The sequence below is a fragment of the Nerophis ophidion genome, linkage group LG04 (genome assembly GCF_033978795.1).
Source record: "Nerophis ophidion isolate RoL-2023_Sa linkage group LG04, RoL_Noph_v1.0, whole genome shotgun sequence".
NCBI lineage: Eukaryota > Metazoa > Chordata > Actinopteri > Syngnathiformes > Syngnathidae > Nerophis > Nerophis ophidion.
In genome coordinates this window covers 73,590,875-73,608,151 of record NC_084614.1, presented here as the reverse complement: position 1 = coordinate 73,608,151, position 17,277 = coordinate 73,590,875, and the positions used below count along the sequence as shown (strand labels likewise).

Genomic DNA, 17,277 nt, shown 5'->3' with positions numbered 1-17,277 from the left:
TATGCATTGATAAAAGGTTTTTAGGAAGTATGTCCTCAACAACAGCAGAGGGCTCTTGTCGCATAGACGATCTTTGACTAGAACTTTTGGCCTTTAATGCGATAACGACGCTCCTGTCATATAGAGGCTCTTTGACTCAGATTTATGCAGTAGGTCGTCAAAAACAGGACAGTGCTCTTGTCATTTAAAGGATCTTTGACTCAAGTTTGCGCAGCAATTTCTCAAGAACAGTACAACACTTCTGTCATTTAAATGATCTTTGACTGGCATATCTTTTGCACTATAAAGTGAAAAAAGCTTTTTAGGAAGTATGTCCTCAACAACAGCATAGGGCTCTTGTCGCATAGACAATCTTTGACTATAGCTTTTGGCCTTTAAAGCGATTACAACGCACCTGTCATATAGAGGATCTTTGACTCGGATTTATGCAGTAGGTCCTCAAAAACAGGACAGTGCTCCTGTCATTTAAAGGATCTTTGACTCAAGTTTGCGCAGCAATTCCTCAAGAACAGTACAATGCTTCTGTCATTTAAAGGATATTTGACTCGAATTTGGGCAATAGGTGCTGTAATTTAAAGGATCTTTGACTGGCATTTCTTTTTCACTATGCACGGAAAAAAGCATTTTTAGGAAGTATGTCCTCAACAACAGCAGAGGGCTCTTGTCGCATAGACAATCTTTGACTATAGCTTTTGGCCTTTAAAGCGATTACAACGCTCCTGTCATGTAGAGGATCTTTGACTCGGATTTATGCAGTAGGTCCTCAAAAACAGGACAGAGCTCCTGTCATTTAAAGGATCTTTGACTCAAATTTGCGCAGCAATTTCTCAAGAACAGTACAACACTTCTGTCATTTAAAGGATCTTTGACTCGAATTTGGGCAGTAGGTCCTGTCATTTAAATGATCTTTGACTGGCATTTTTTTTGCACCATGCACTGAAAAAAAGCTTTTTAGGAAGTATGTCCTCAACAATAGCAGAGGGCTCTTGTCGCATAGACAATCTTTGACTATAGCTTTTGGCCTTTAAAGCGATTACAACACCCCTGTCATATAGAGGATCTTTGACTCAGATTTATGCAGTAGGTCCTCAAAAACAGGACAGTGCTCCTCTCATTTAAAGGATCTTTGACTCAAATTTGCGCAGCAATTTCTCAAGAACAGTAAAACGCTTCTGTCATTTAAGGATCTTTGACTCGAATTTGGGCAGTAGGTGCTGTCATTTAAAGGATCTTTGACTGGCATTTCTTTTTCACTATGCACGGAAAAAAGCATTTTTAGGAAGGATGTCCTCAACAACAGCAGAGGGCTCTTGTCGCGTAGACAATCTTTGACTATAGCTTTTGGCCTTTAAAGCGATTACAACGCTCCTGTCATGTAGAGGATCTTTGACTCGGATTTATGCAGTAGCTCCTCAAAAACAGTACAACGTTCCTGTCATTTAAAGGATCTTAGACCTCGAATTTGGGCAGTGGGTCCTTTAAAAACAGTAGAGGACTCCTGTCATTTAAAGGATCTTAGACTGTCATTTATTTGGCCTTTAAATCAATTACAACGCTCCTGTCATATAGAGGATCTTTGACTCCGATTTATGCAGTAGGTCCTCAAAAACAGGACAGTGCTCCTGTCATTTAAAGGATCTTTGACTCAAATTTGCGCAGCAATTTCTCAAGAACAGTACAACACTTCTGTCATTTAAAGGATCTTTGAATCGAATTTGGGCAATAGGTGCTGTCATTTAAAGGATCTTTGACTGGCATTTATTTTTCACTATGCACGGAAAAAGGCATTTTTAGGAAGTATGTCCTCAACAACAGCAGAGGGCTCTTGTCGCATAGACAATATTTGACTATAGCTTTTGGCCTTTAAAGCGATTACAACGCACCTGTCATATAGAGGATCTTTGACTCGGATTTATGCAGTAGGTCCTCAAGAACAGGACAGTGCTCCTGTCATTTAAAGGATCTTTGACTCAAATTTGCGCAGCAATTTCTCAAGAACAGTACAACGCTTCTGTCATTTAAAGGATCTTTGACTCGAATTTGGGCAGTAGGTCCTGTCATTTAAATGATCTTTGACTGGCATTTTTTTTGCACCATGCACTGAAAAAAAGCTTTTTAGGAAGTATGTCCTCAACAATAGCAGAGGGCTCTTGTCGCATAGACAATCTTTGACTATAGCTTTTGGCCTTTAAAGCGATTACAACACCCCTGTCATATAGAGGATCTTTGACTCAGATTTATGCAGTAGGTCCTCAAGAACAGTCCAAGACTTCTGTCATTTAAAGGATCTTTGACTCGAATTTGGGCAGTAGGTCCTAAAAAAAAGTAGAGCACTCCCGTCATTTAAATTATCTTTGACCGTCATTTATTTGGCTTTTAAAGCGATTACAACGCTCCTGTTATACAGAGGATCTTTGACTCGGATTTATGGAGTAGGTCCGCAAAAACAGCGAAGTGCTCCTGTCATATAAAGGATCTTTTACTCGGATTTGTGCAGTAGGTTCTTAAAAACAGTACATCGCTACTGTCATTTAGAGGATCTTTGACTCGGATTTGTGTAGTAGGTCCTTAAAACAGTAAAGCACTCCTGTCATTTAAATGATCTTTTACTCGGATTTGGGCAAAAGGTCCTTAAAAAGAGTATAACACTCCTGTCATTTAAAGGATCTTTGACTCGGATTTGCGCAGGAGTTCCTCAAAAACAGAGCACTCCTGTCATTTCAAGGATCTTTGACTGGCATTTATTTTGCATTATGTACTGAAAAACAGAACAGTGATCCTGTCATGTAAAGGATCTTTGAATCGAATTTGAGCAGCAAGTCCTTGAAAACAGCTCTTGTTGTTTAAAGGATCATTGACTGGATAGAAGATCATTGACGAGCATTTCTTTTTGCACAAAGTACTGTACTTAAAATCAGCCCTAATGACAGGAAAGTACTCCCGTTATATAAAGGATCTTTGTCAAACGTTTGTGCAGAAGGTCCTGAAAAAAAGCAGAGTGCACTCTATGTAGAGGATCTTTGACTATAATTTGTGCTTAATACATCACATCAATCCTGCTATATAGAGGATCTTTGATTAGAGCGTTTGGTGCTACAGCTTTAAAGAGAGTAGAGCACTCCTGCCATATAGAGGATCTTTGACAAGCAATTGTGCAGGACGTCCTCAAAAAAACCTGAGTGCTCCTAATATGTTACTGTTGTTTTTTGCACCAGATATTGTACCTAAAAACTTCACAGCACTCCTGATATTAAGAGGATCTTTGACTAGCATTTGTGCTGGAGGTTCTTAAAAAACAGCAGAGTGTTCCCGTCATATCGAGGATCTTTGACGAGCACTTGTGCAGGACGTCTCCAAAAAACCAGAGTGCTCCTAATCTTTAACTAGTATTTTACCTAAAAACTTCACAGCGCTCCTGATATAGAGAGGATCTTTGACAGTCGCTTTGGACTTTAGAGACATTAAAGCACTTCAGTCTTATGAAAAATCTTTGACTAACGTTTTTGGCAGTTGGTCCTTAAAAAACAGTTGAGTGCTCCTGTTTGTAGATGATCTTTGACGGACACTTTGGGCTTTAGAGACGTTAAAGCACTACCGTCTTATAAAGAATCTTTGACTAACGATTTTGGCAGGAGGTCCTTTAAAAAACAGCAGAGTGCTGCGGTCATATAGAGGATCTTTGAGAGGCACTTTGGGCTTTACAAATGTTAAAGCACTCCCGTCTTATAAAGAATCTTTGACTAAAGTTATTGACAGTCGGTCCTTTAAAAACAGCAGAGTGCTCCTGTCATGTAGAGGATCTTTGACAGGTACTCTGGGCTTTAGAAACGTTAAAGCACTCCTGTCTTACGAAGAATCTTTGACTAAAGTTGTTGGTAGTAGCTCCTTTAAAAACAGCAGAGTGCTGCGGTCATTTAGAGGATCTTCGAGAGGCACTTTGGGCTTTAGAGACGTTAAAGCACTCCCGTCATATTAAGAATCGTTGACTAACGTTTTTGGCAGTAGATCCATTAAAAAAAGGCAGAGTGCTCCTGTCATATAGAGGATCTTTGACAGGCACTTTGGGCTTTAGAAACGTTAAAGCACTCCTGTCTTATAAAGAATCTTTGACTAACGTTGTTGGCAGTAGATCCATTAAAAAACAGCAGAGTGCTCCTGTCATATAGTAGATCTTTGAGAGGCATTTTGGGCTTTACAGACGTTAAAGCACTTCCATCTTACAAAGAATCTTCGACTAAAGTTATTGACAGTTGGTCCTTTAAAAACAGCAGAGTGCTCCTGTATATAGAGGATCTTTGACAGGCACTTTGGGCTTTAGAGACGTTAAAGCACTCCCGTCTTACAAAGACTATTTGACTAACGTTGTTGGCAATAGGTCCTTTAAAAACAGCAGAGTGCTCCTGTCATAGAGAGGATCTTTGACAGGCACTTTGGACTTTAGAGACGTTAATAAAGTATGTCTGATTCTGATTCTGATCAAAGCACTCCCGTCTTATCAAGAGTCTTTGACTAACGTTTTTGGCAGTAGATCCTTTAAAAAACCGTACAGTGCTCCTGTCAAATAGAGGATCTTTGACGGGTACTTTGGGCTTTAACAGACGTTAAAGCACTCCCGTCATATAAAGAATCTTTGACTAACGTTTTTGGCAGTAGATCCTTTAAAAAAACCGTACAGTGCTCCTGTCATATAGAGGATCTTTGAATCCACTTTGGGCTCTAGAAACATTAAAGCACTCCTGTCTTATGAAGAATCTTTGACTAACGTTGTTGGTAGTAGCTCCTTTAAAAAACAGCAGAGTGCTCCTGTCATATAGAGGATCTTTGACAGGCACTTTGGGCTTTAGAAACGTTAAAGCACTCCTGTCTTATGAAGAATCTTTGACTAACGTTGTTGGTAGTAGCTCCTTTAAAAAACAGCAGAGTGCTCCTGTCATGTAGAGGATCTTTGACAGGCACTTTGGGCTTTAGAGACGTTAATAAAGTATGTCTGATTCTGATTCGGATTAAAGCACTCCCGTCTTATAAAGAGTCTTTGACTAACGTTTTTGGCAGTAGATCCTTTAAAAAACCGTACAGTGCTCCTGTCAAATAGAGGATCTTTGACAGCCACTTTGGGCTTTAACAGACGTTAAAGCACTCCCGTCATATTAAGAATCTTTGACTAACGTTATTGGCAGTAGATCCATTAAAAAAGGCAGAGTGCTCCTGTCATATAGAGGATCTTTGACAGGCACTTTGGGCTTTAGAAACGTTAAAGCACTCCTGTCTTATGAAGAATCTTTGACTAACGTTGTTGGTAGTAGCTCCTTTAAAAAACAGCAGAGTGCTCCTGTCATATAGTGGATCTTTGAGAGGCATTTTGGGCTTTACAGACGTTAAAGCACTTCCATCTTACAAAGAATCTTCGACTAAAGTTATTGGCAGTTGGTCCTTTAAAAACAGCAGAGTGCTCCTGTATATAGAGGATCTTTGACAGGCACTTTGGGGTATAGAGACGTTAAAGCACTCCCGTCTTACAAAGACTATTTGACTAACGTTGTTGGCAATAGGTCCTTTAAAAACAGCAGAGTGCTCCTGTCATGTAGAGGATCTTTGACAGGCACTTTGGGCTTTAGAGACGTTAATAAAGTATGTCTGATTCTGATTCTGATTAAAGCACTCCCGTCTTATAAAGAGTCTTTGACTAACGTTTTCGGCAGTAGATCCTTTAAAAAACCGTAGAGTGCTCCTGTCAAATAGAGGATCTTTGACAGCCACTTTGGGCTTTAACAGACGTTAAAGCACTCCCGTCATATTAAGAATCTTTGACTAACGTTATTGGCAGTAGATCCTTTAAAAAACAGCAGAGTGCTCCTGTCATATAGAGGATCTTTGACAGGCACTTTGGGCTTTAGAAACGTTAAAGCACTCCTGTCTTATGAAGAATCTTTGACTAACGTTGTTGGTAGTAGCTCCTTTAAAAAACAGCAGAGTGCTCCTGTCATATACAGGATCTTTGACAGGCACTTTGGGCTCTAGAAACGTTAAAGCACTCCTGTCTTATAAAGAATCTTTGACTAACGTTTTTGGCAGTAGGTCCTTTAAAAAACAGCAGAGTGCTCCTGTCATGGAGAGGATCTTTGACAGGCACTTTGGGCTTTAGAGACGTTAATAAAGTATGTCTGATTCTGATTCTGATTAAAGCACTCCCGTCTTATAAAGAGTCTTTGACTAACGTTTTTGGCAGTAGATCCTTTAAAAAAACGTACAGTGCTCCGGTCAAATAGAGGATCTTTGACAGCCACTTTGGGCTTTAACAGATGTTAAAGCACTCCCGTCATATAAAGAATCTTTGACTAACGTTTTTGGCAGTAGATCCTTTAAAAAACCGCACAGTGCTTCTGTCGTATAGATGATCTTTGACAGGCACTTTGGGCTTTAGAAACGTTAAAGCACTCCTGTCTTATGAAGAATCTTTGACTAACGTTGTTGGTAGTAGCTCCTTTAAAAAACAGCAGAGTGCTCCTGTCATATAGAGGATCTTTGACAGGCACTTTGGGCTCTAGAAACGTTAAAGCACTCCTGTCTTATAAAGAATCTTTGACTAACGTTTTTGGCAGTAGGTCCTTTAAAAAACAGCAGAGTGCTCCTGTCATGGAGAGGATCTTTGACAGGCACTTTGGACTTTAGAGACGTTAATAAAGTATGTCTGATTCTGATTCTGATTAAAGCACTCCCGTCTTATAAAGAGTCTTTGACTAACGTTTTTGGCAGTAGATCCTTTAAAAAACCGTACAGTGCTCCTGTCAAATAGAGGATCTTTGACAGCCACTTTGGGCTTTAACAGACGTTAAAGCACTCCCGTCATATTAAGAATCTTTGACTAACGTTATTGGCAGTAGATCCATTAAAAAACAGCAGAGTGCTCCTGTCATATAGAGGATTTTTGACAGCCACTTTGGGCTTTAACAGATGTTAAAGCACTCCCGTCATATAAAGAATCTTTGACTAACGTTTTTGGCAGTAGATCCTTTAAAAAACCGCACAGTGCTTCTGTCGTATAGAGGATCTTTGACAGGCACTTTGGGCTCTAGAAACGTTAAAGCACTCCTGTCTTATAAAGAATCTTTGACTAACGTTTTTGGCAGTAGGTCCTTTAAAAAACAGCAGAGTGCTCCTGTCATGGAGAGGATCTTTGACAGGCACTTTGGACTTTAGAAACGTTAAAGCACTCCTGTCTTATAAAGAATCTTTGACTAACGTTTTTGGCAGTAGGTCCTTTAAAAAACAGCAGAGTGCTCCTGTCATGGAGAGGATCTTTGACAGGCACTTTGGACTTTAGAGACGTTAATAAAGTATGTCTGATTCTGATTCTGATTAAAGCACTCCCGTCTTATAAAGAGTCTTTGACTAACGTTTTTGGCAGTAGATCCTTTAAAAAACCGTACAGTGCTCCTGTCAAATAGAGGATCTTTGACAGCCACTTTGGGCTTTAACAGACGTTAAAGCACTCCCGTCATATTAAGAATCTTTGACTAACGTTATTGGCAGTAGATCCATTAAAAAACAGCAGAGTGCTCCTGTCATAGAGAGGATTTTTGACAGGCACTTTGGGCTCTAGAAACATTAAAGCACTCCTGTCTTATGAAGAATCTTTGACTAACGTTATTGGCAGTAGATCCATTAAAAAACAGCAGAGTGCTCCTGTCATATAGAGGATTTTTGACAGGCACTTTGGGCTCTAGAAACATTAAAGCACTCCTGTCTTATGAAGAATCTTTGACTAACGTTGTTGGTAGTAGCTCCTTTAAAAAACAGCAGAGTGCTCCTGTCATACAGAGGATCTTTGACAGGCACTTTGGGCTCTAGAAACGTTAAAGCACTCCTGTCTTATAAAGAATCTTTGACTAACGTTTTTGGCAGTAGGTCCTTTAAAAAACAGCAGAGTGCTCCTGTCATGGAGAGGATCTTTGACAGGCACTTTGGGCTTTAGAGACGTTAAAGCACTCCTGTCTTACGAAGAATCTTTGACTAAAGTTGTTGGTAGTAGCTCCTTTAAAAAACAGCAGAGTGCTCCTGTCATATAGAGGATCTTTGACAGGCACTTTGGGCTTTAGAGACGTTAATAAAGTATGTCTGATTCTGATTCTGATTAAAGCACTCCCGTCTTATAAAGAGTCTTTGACTAACGTTTTTGGCAGTAGATCCTTTAAAAAACCGTACAGTGCTCCTGTCAAATAGAGGATCTTTGACAGCCACTTTGGGCTTTAACAGACGTTAAAGCACTCCCGTCATATAAAGAATCTTTGACTAACGTTTTTGGCAGTAGATCCTTTAAATAACCGCACAGTGCTTCTGTCATATAGAGGATCTTTGACAGGCACTTTGGGCTTTAGAAACATTAAAGCACTCCTGTCTTATGAAGAATCTTTGACTAACGTTTTTGGCAGTTGGTCCTTTGAAAACAGTAGAGTGCCCCTCTCATATATATGATCTTTGACCATCATACTTTAATGTTATGTCTTTATCCACAAAGATATTACCCTTTTGGTGAAATAAAATTGTGAAGATATAACAAATTCACAATATGTAGGAAATAAGAATAAAAGTCCTCTGCGCCCTTCAGTTGAAAAGCCCTGAACTCAGCGATGAAAGTTGGTCTTAGGACTAAGGAATCCGGACTTGGGACACAAAGTTTGGTGTTGAGCAAAGGCGGCGTACCGTAGACGTAGAGGATGTACTCGTCGAAAGACTCCCCCAGCGAGTTGGCCGCCACGCAGCGGTAGGTTCCATTGTAGGACTTGTTGAGGTTCTCGATGTAAAGGTCGGCGCCGGTGATGACGGCGTGGGACGGCACGTCGTCGTCCACTTTCACCCAGTTGACTCGCTGTGGCCTTAAAAAAAAGAAGAAGAGCAGAACAGATTTGAGTTTAGACATCGCAGCACGATCATCGTCCAAAACGGCTCGATGCGTCAGTATTTCCTGGCGCCATTGTGCGCTCTCTCTGGCGAAAGAGACCTTCGCAATCACAATCGACATTAACCGCACGCACGCCGAACCAAAACAGGCGAGGAATTGACCGCACAACGAGCTGTCTGGACTTACGGTCTCATAAAATCAGCGCAGGAGCAGTCCGCCATGACGTGTCTATGCGGCGGCCATCTTGGTCAGGGCAACAATGCATGTTTAATGAAAATAAATCATATTTTACTTTCAGCGCGCTGCCTTTGGTGGAAAACGTTTAGTCACCCAAATTTTACAATTTTAGAGCTCTAAAAAAATAAAATAAAATAGACTTTAAATATTAACAAAGTTCAGTTTATTAAAAAATAAAATACCAACATGAATTAATTTGAAAAATTACAACTGTTAAAGTTAAACCGGCTGTTAATATTTTCATAACGGCAGGATTTTTGACATACTGGTTTATGCATTTAAACAACCGTATTATTATCCATTCATCCATCCATCCATCCATTTCCTACCACTTGTCCCTTTTGGGGTTGCTGGAGCCTATCTCAGCTGCATTCGGGCAGAATGCGGGGTACACCCTGGACAAGTTCGCTGTATTGATATTATTATTATTAATAAATCATTACATGGGGCAAAAATAAGTAAAAATATGTTTTAAAAAAAGAGCAAAAAAAATGGGCATGTAATGAAAGAAAGAGCAAATGTTCTAACTCTCCATCCATCCATTTTTCTACCGCTTGTCCCTTTTGGGGTGGCAGGGCGTGCTGGAGCCTATCTAGGCTACATTCGGACGGAAGGCGGCGTACACCCTGGACAAGTCGCTGTATTGATATTATTATTATTAGTATTATTGTTATTATTAATTTATTACATGGGGCAAAAATAAGTAAAAATATGTTTTAAAAAAAAAGAGCAAAAAAAATGGGCAAGTAATGAGAGAAACAGCACATTTTCTAACTCTCCATCCATCCATTTACTGCCGCTTGTCCCTTTTGGGGTAGCGGGGGGTGCTGGAGCCTATCTCAGCTGCATTCGGGCGGAAAGCGGGGTACACCCTGGACAAGTTCGCTGTATTGATTTTATTATTATTATTATTAAATCATTACATGGGGCAAAAATAAATAAAAATATGTTTTAAAAAAAGAGCAAAAAAAATGGGCATGTAATGAGAGAAAGAGCAAATGTTTTAAAGGGGAACATTACCACCAGACCTATGTAAGCGTCAATATATACCTTGATGTTGCAGAAAAAAGACCAAATGTTTTTTTAACCGATCTCCGAACTCTAAAAGGGCGAATTTGGCGATTTAAACGCCTTTCAATTGTTTGCTGTCGGAGCGATGACCTTTCACCCGTGACGTCACAACAGGAAGCAATCCGCCATTTTCTCAAACACATTACACACACCAAGTCAAATCAGCTCTGTTATTTTCCGTTTCTTCGACTGTTTTCCGTACTTTGGAGACATCATGCCTCGTCGGTGTGTTGTCGGAGGGTGTAACAACACGATCAGGGACGGATTCAAGTTGACTTACTTGGAGTGTGCATCGATTAGCACGGCATGCTAATCGCTGCTAACATGCTATTTAGGCTAGCTGTATGTACATATTGCATCGTTATGCCTCATTTGTAGCTATATTTGCATCCAGCCTTTCCCTCCACAGTTTCCAAAAACAATTTGAAATGTGAACTCGTCAGACCACAGAACACTTTTCCACCTTGCATCAGTCCATTTTAGATGAGCGAAGCCGGCGGCCTTTCTGGGTGTTGTTGATAAATGTCTTTCGCTTTGCCTAGTAGTTTTAAAACTTGCACTTACAGATGTAGCGACAAACTGTAGTTACTGACAGTGCTTTTCTGAAGTGTTCCTGAGCCCGTGTAGTGATATCCTTCACACACTGATGTCAGTTTTTGATTCAGTACCGCCTGAGGGTTGATTGATTGATTATTTGAAACTTTTATTATTAAATTGCACAGTTCAGTACATATTCTGTACAATTGACCACTAAATGGTAACACCCGAATAACTTTTTCAACTTGTTTAAGTCGGGGTCCACTTTAATCAATTCATGGTAAGGGATGGAAGGTCCGTAATATCATCGCTTACTTGCAGTGATTTCTCCAGAATCTCTGAACCTTTTCATGATATCACTGTTGTGATCCGGCTTCCGGATCACACATCTCTAGTATGTTTAATCCCTTTTTTTGTATTTTTCTATTATGTTCTGATCATGTTATGGACTAACAATCCCTTTGCTAGCGCACTTCCTTGTTTACTTCCATCACCATGGCTACCTAATTACGCCTCCCGCACACACTCCGGTCACACACCTGTTTGTAATGATGTTCTTTGTATTTAAGCCCATCTACTACCTTAGTTCTGCCTGGCTGTTTCGTTTGCTCATGCAACCGTTACGATTGTTATTCCTCATAGCTTTCACTCTGCTAAGTTTTAGCTTAGCTTTCCGCGCGCTCGGCTCGCGCTGCTCACAGACTTTTGAACTCTACCCTTGCTACGAGTAGCATTTAGCTTTCCGTGCGGTGGCACGCCTTTTCTTTTCCTTTGTCAAGTGTTTTGTTGTGTTTTGTTATTAAATCTAGTTCCTACCTTCACTCCTGCTTGCTCCCGTCTTTGGCATCTTGGGGCCGACACCTCCGCGCATCGCATAGCGTCCACCGAAACGTAACAATCACAAACCGTAGATGGTGAAATCCCCTAATTTCCTCGCGATACCTCGTTGAAAAATGTTGTTCTTAAAACTGTCTTTTTTGCCACTTGTGCCAACTTTTTTCAAATTCCAAATGAGCTAATATTTGCAAAAAGCAACAAAGTTCACCAGTTCGAACGTTAAATATGATTGAACTTTCACAGTATCATGTTAGACCCGCTCGACATCCATTGCTTTCCTCCTCTCCAAGGTTCTCATAGTCATCATTGTCACCGACGTCCCACTGGGTGTGAGTTTTCCTTGCCCTTATGTGGGCCTACCGAGGATGTCGTAGTGGTTTGTGCAGCCCTTTGAGACACTAGTGATTTAGGGCTATATAAGTAAACATTGATTGATTGATTGATTGATTGATAAATATCTTGTCTTTCCAGCCTATTCAATTGAAAATAGATTGAAAAGGATTTGCAAATCCTTGTATTGTGTTTTTATTTACCATTTACACAACGTGCCAACTTCACTGGTTCTGGGGTTTTGTAGTTGGAGGATCGATATTACAGCCTAAAATTCTATCGACATGTCAGTATCCCCTGCGATGAGGTGGCGACCTGTCCAGAGTGTACACCGCCTTCCGCCCGATTATAGCTGAGATAGGCATTTTCGTCCCCCGCGACCCTCAAAGGGAATAAGCGGTAGGGAATGGATGGATTGATAGATAAATGATAAATAATAAATGGGTTGTACTTGTATAGCGCTTTTCTACCTTCAAGGTACTCAAAGCGCTTTGACACTACTTCCACATTTACCCATTCACACACACTGATGGAGGGAGCTGCCATGCAAGGCGCTAACCAGCACCCATCAGGAGCAAGGGTGAAGTGTCTTGCTCAGGACACAACGGACGCGACAAGGTTGGTACTAGGTGGGGATTGAACCAGGGACCCTCGGGTTGTGCACGGCCACTCTGCTACTGCGCCACGCCGTCCCACGTTATGGCTGTATTATTATTTTAAATTAGTTTCAAGGATTATTGAGCTGATTTATTCGCATTGTCCACAGGATGGCAGCTATTTAGTTGCACCTATTTTTTTTTAACCATGACTAGGGAAGGTTGTTTAGATGGTGTCATATAAGTAAACACTGTATTATAATTTTGAAGTAGTTTCAAGGATTATTTATATGATTTACTCACATTGTCCACAACATGGCAGCTATTTAGTTGCATCTTTTTTTTGTGTGCACCATAACTAGGGAAGGTTGTTTAGATGGTGTCATACAAGTTAAATAAATAAATAAATGGGTTGTAATTGTATAGCGCTTTTCTACCTTCAAGGTACTCAAAGCGCTTTGACACTACTTCCACATTTACCCATTCACACACACTGATGGAGGGAGCTGCCATGCAAGGCGCTAACCAGCACCCATCAGGAGCAAGGGTGAAGTGTCTTGCTCAGGACCCAACGGACTTGACGAGGTTGGTACTAGGTGGGGATTGAACCAGGGACCCTCGGGTTGTGCACGGCCACTCTCCCACTGCGCCACGCCGTCCCACGTTATGGCTGTATTATTATTTTAAATTAGTTTCAAGGATTATTGAGCTGATTTATTCGCATTGTCCACAGGACGGCAGCTATTTAGTTGCACCTATTTTTTTTTAACCATGACTAGGGAAGGTTGTTTGGATGGTGTCATATAAGTAAACACTGTATTATAATTTTGAAGTACTTTCAAGGATTATTTATCTGATTTACTCACATTGTCCACAACATGGCAGCTATTTAGTTGCATCTTTTTTTTGTGTGCACCATGACTAGGGAAGGTTGTTTAGATGGTGTCATATAAGTTAAATAAATAAATAAATGGGTTGTAATTGTATAGCGCTTTTCTACCTTCAAGGTACTCAAAGCGCTTTGACACTACTTCCACATTTACCCATTCACACACACATTCACACACTGATGGAGGGAGCTGCCATGCAAGGCGCTAACCAGCACCCATCAGGAGCAAGGGTGAAGTGTCTTGCTCAGGACCCAACGGACTTGACGAGGTTGGTACTAGGTGGGGATTGAACCAGGGACCCTCGGGTTGTGCACGGCCACTCTCCCACTGCGCCACGCCGTCCCACGTTATGGCTGTATTATTATTTTAAATTAGTTTCAAGGATTATTGAGCTGATTTATTCGCATTGTCCACAGGACGGCAGCTATTTAGTTGCACCTATTTTTTTTTAACCATGACTAGGGAAGGTTGTTTGGATGGTGTCATATAAGTAAACACTGTATTATAATTTTGAAGTACTTTCAAGGATTATTTATCTGATTTACTCACATTGTCCACAACATGGCAGCTATTTAGTTGCATCTTTTTTTTGTGTGCACCATGACTAGGGAAGGTTGTTTAGATGGTGTCATATAAGTTAAATAAATAAATAAATGGGTTGTAATTGTATAGCGCTTTTCTACCTTCAAGGTACTCAAAGCGCTTTGACACTACTTCCACATTTACCCATTCACACACACTGATGGAGGGAGCTGCCATGCAAGGCGCTAACCAGCACCCATCAGGAGCAAGGGTGAAGTGTCTTGCTCAGGACACAACGGACGCGACAAGGTTGGTACTAGGTGGGGATTGAACCAGGGACCCTCGGGTTGTGCACGGCCACTTTCCCACTGCGCCACGCCGTCCCACGTTATGGCTGTATTATTATTTTAAATTAGTTTCAAGGATTATTGATCTGATTTATTTGCATTGTCCACAGGACGGCAGCGATTTAGTTGCACCTATTTTTTTGTAACCATGACTAGGGAAGGTTGTTTAGATGGTGTCATATAAGTAAACACTGTATTATAATTTTGAAGTAGTTTCAAGGATTATTTATATGATTTACTCACATTGTCCACAACATGGCAGCTATTTAGTTGCATCTTTTTTTTGTGTGCACCATGACTAGGGAAGGTTGTTTAGATGGTGTCATATAAGTTAAATAAATAAATAAATGGGTTGTAATTGTATAGCGCTTTTCTACCTTCAAGGTACTCAAAGCGCTTTGACACTACTTCCACATTTACCCATTCACACACACTGATGGAGGGAGCTGCCATGCAAGGCGCTAACCAGCACCCATCAGGAGCAAGGGTGAAGTGTCTTGCTCATGACACAACGGACTTGACGAGGTTGGTACTAGGTGGGGATTGAACCAGGGACCCTCGGGTTGCGCACGGTCACTCTCCCACTGTCATTATCCAACACACCACTAGTTTGTTATGCCTTTTTCTTTGGCGTATTTGTGCGACGATAACCATAGAGCCACACGCCAAATGGCTACATACGGGAAAGGGTCTGGCGATGATATAAACTACCGATATATTTATTAAGTCCAGCAAAATCTTTCAAAAGCCAAAATGTCTGTGGGGGACAAAAGATTAGGCAGAGGGCTGCCCCCCTCCAGCATGATCAGAAGAAAAACCGCCCGGTTAATTAAGGAAGCGTGTTGCATCACAACTTGGGGACATTTTTCTGACGGATTACTCGCTCCTCAAAAGATGATTGTCTCGCCCCGAAAAAAAAAACAAAAAACACATTTTACCGCCGTTTTGAGTTTATCGGAAGCCCTCGCCGGCACCGGGAAAAGACAAAGCGGGCTAATCAAAAATGCCAACACATAAATAAGATGTATTAAAATGACAAGTGTGCCGGTGCCAAAAAAAAAAAAAAAAAAAAGTGGCTCTGCGGTGTAGCAGGCGGGCTTTTGTTTGCAAATTGCAGGCTTTGCAGGCATCTGTACTTGTGAGAGTAGGTGGGCGCCGAGCGAGCGTCTGTCTTTATTTCTCTACCTTGACAGAGGTTTACAGCGGCGTGACAGATTCCATTTTTATGACAATGAGCTCACAGGCACCGAGGGCGCCGGGGAAAACGCAGAAGAAGAGACAAAACGCCGCAGTTTTTGGTTTTTTTTTTTTTTTTTTCTTCCCCCACGGCCTGCGAAATAGTTATTTCCCCTGAGCGCGCGTAAGCAGTGCTTCCGGTACTTTGCCGTTCCCCTTTGGCGAACATATGGAGTTAAATGAGGACAAAAAAAAAAAAAAAAAAGAAACCACAGAAGTGTGTGACGTTACAAATGTTTTCCCGGTAGTTTCCGGACTATAAGGCGCACTTAAAATCTTTTTTTCCCCTCAAAACTCGACAGTACGCCTTATAAGCCGGTGTGGATAAGTCTGGTTTTGCTCACCGACCTCAAAGCAATTTTTTTTGTGTGAATGGTGTAATGATGAGTGTGACCAGTAGATGGCAGTCAAACATAAGAGATAGGTGTAGACTGCAAAATGATGGCAGTCACACATGACATAGGTGTAGACTGAAAAATGATGGCAGTCAAACATAAGAGATAGGTGTAGACTGCAAAAATGATGGCAGTCACACATGAGGGATCGTTGGAGATCGCAGTATAATGGCAGTCAGACATAAGAGATACGTGTCTACTGAAAAAAGATGGCAGTCACACATGACAGGTGTAGACTGAAAAATGATGGCAGTCACACATAAGAGATAGGTGTAGACCGCACTATGGACACACATCAGATACGTGTAGACTGTAAAAATGATGGCAGTCACACTTTAATGATAGTTGTAGACCGCACTATATTGGCAGTCACACATAAGAGATAGTGTAGACCGCACTATGATGGCAGTCATACATAAGAGAAAGGTGTAGACCACACTGTGATGGCAGGCACACATGAGAGATACGTGTAGACGGCACCATAATGGCAGTCACACATAAGAGATAGGTGTAGACTGAAAAATGATGGCAGTCAGACATAAGAGATAGGTGTAGAATGCAAAATGATGGCAGTCACACATAAGGGATCGTTGGAGATCGCACTATGACGGCAGTCACACATAAGAGATAAGTGTAGACCGCACTATAATGGCAGTCACACATAAGAGTAAGGTGGAGATGGCACCATAATGGCAGTCACACATAAGAGATACGTGTAGACTGAAAAATGATGGCAGTCACACATAAGAGAAAGTTGTAGACCGCAGTATGATGGCAGTCACACATAAGAGATAGGTGTAGACTGCAAAATGATGGCAGTCACACATAAGGGATCGTTGGAGATTGCACTATGACGGCAGTCACACATAAGAGATAAGTGTAGGCCGCACTATGATGGCAGTCACACATAAGAGATACGTGTCTACTGAAAAAAGATGGCAGTCACACATGAGGTAGGTGTAGACTGAAAAATTATGGCAGTCACACATAAGACAGTGTAGACCGCACTATGATGGCAGTCATACATAAGAGATAGGTGTAGACCACACTATGATGGCAGGCACACATGAGAGATACGTGCGGACTGCAAAATGATGGCAGTCACACATAAGAGATGGGTGGAGACCGCACTATGATGGCAGTCACTTATAAGAGATAAGTGTAGACTGAAAAATGATGCTAGTCACACATAAGAGATAGGTGTAGACCACATTATAATTGCAGTTAGACACAATAGATCCGTGTAGGCTGCAAAATGATGGCAGTCACACATAAGAGATAGGTGTAGACTGCACTATGATGGCAGGCACACAGAAAAGATACGTCTAAACTGCAAAATGATGGCAGTCACACATAAGAGATATGTGTAGACCACACTAT

At 41.2% G+C, this 17,277-nt stretch overlaps 1 protein-coding gene across 5 annotated transcripts in view; it reads right to left on the bottom strand.

The window, feature by feature from the left end:
• The window catches only part of cadm1a (cell adhesion molecule 1a), a 968,224-nt gene that overhangs the window by 105,685 nt on the left and 845,262 nt on the right, over positions 1-17,277 (bottom strand). For all 5 annotated transcript variants that reach the window (XM_061898993.1, XM_061898992.1, XM_061898988.1 and 2 more), the window contains exon 8: positions 8,701-8,873. In XM_061898993.1, coding sequence (XP_061754977.1) covers positions 8,701-8,873 — 173 coding nt within the window. The remainder of the gene's footprint in view (positions 1-8,700; positions 8,874-17,277) is intronic.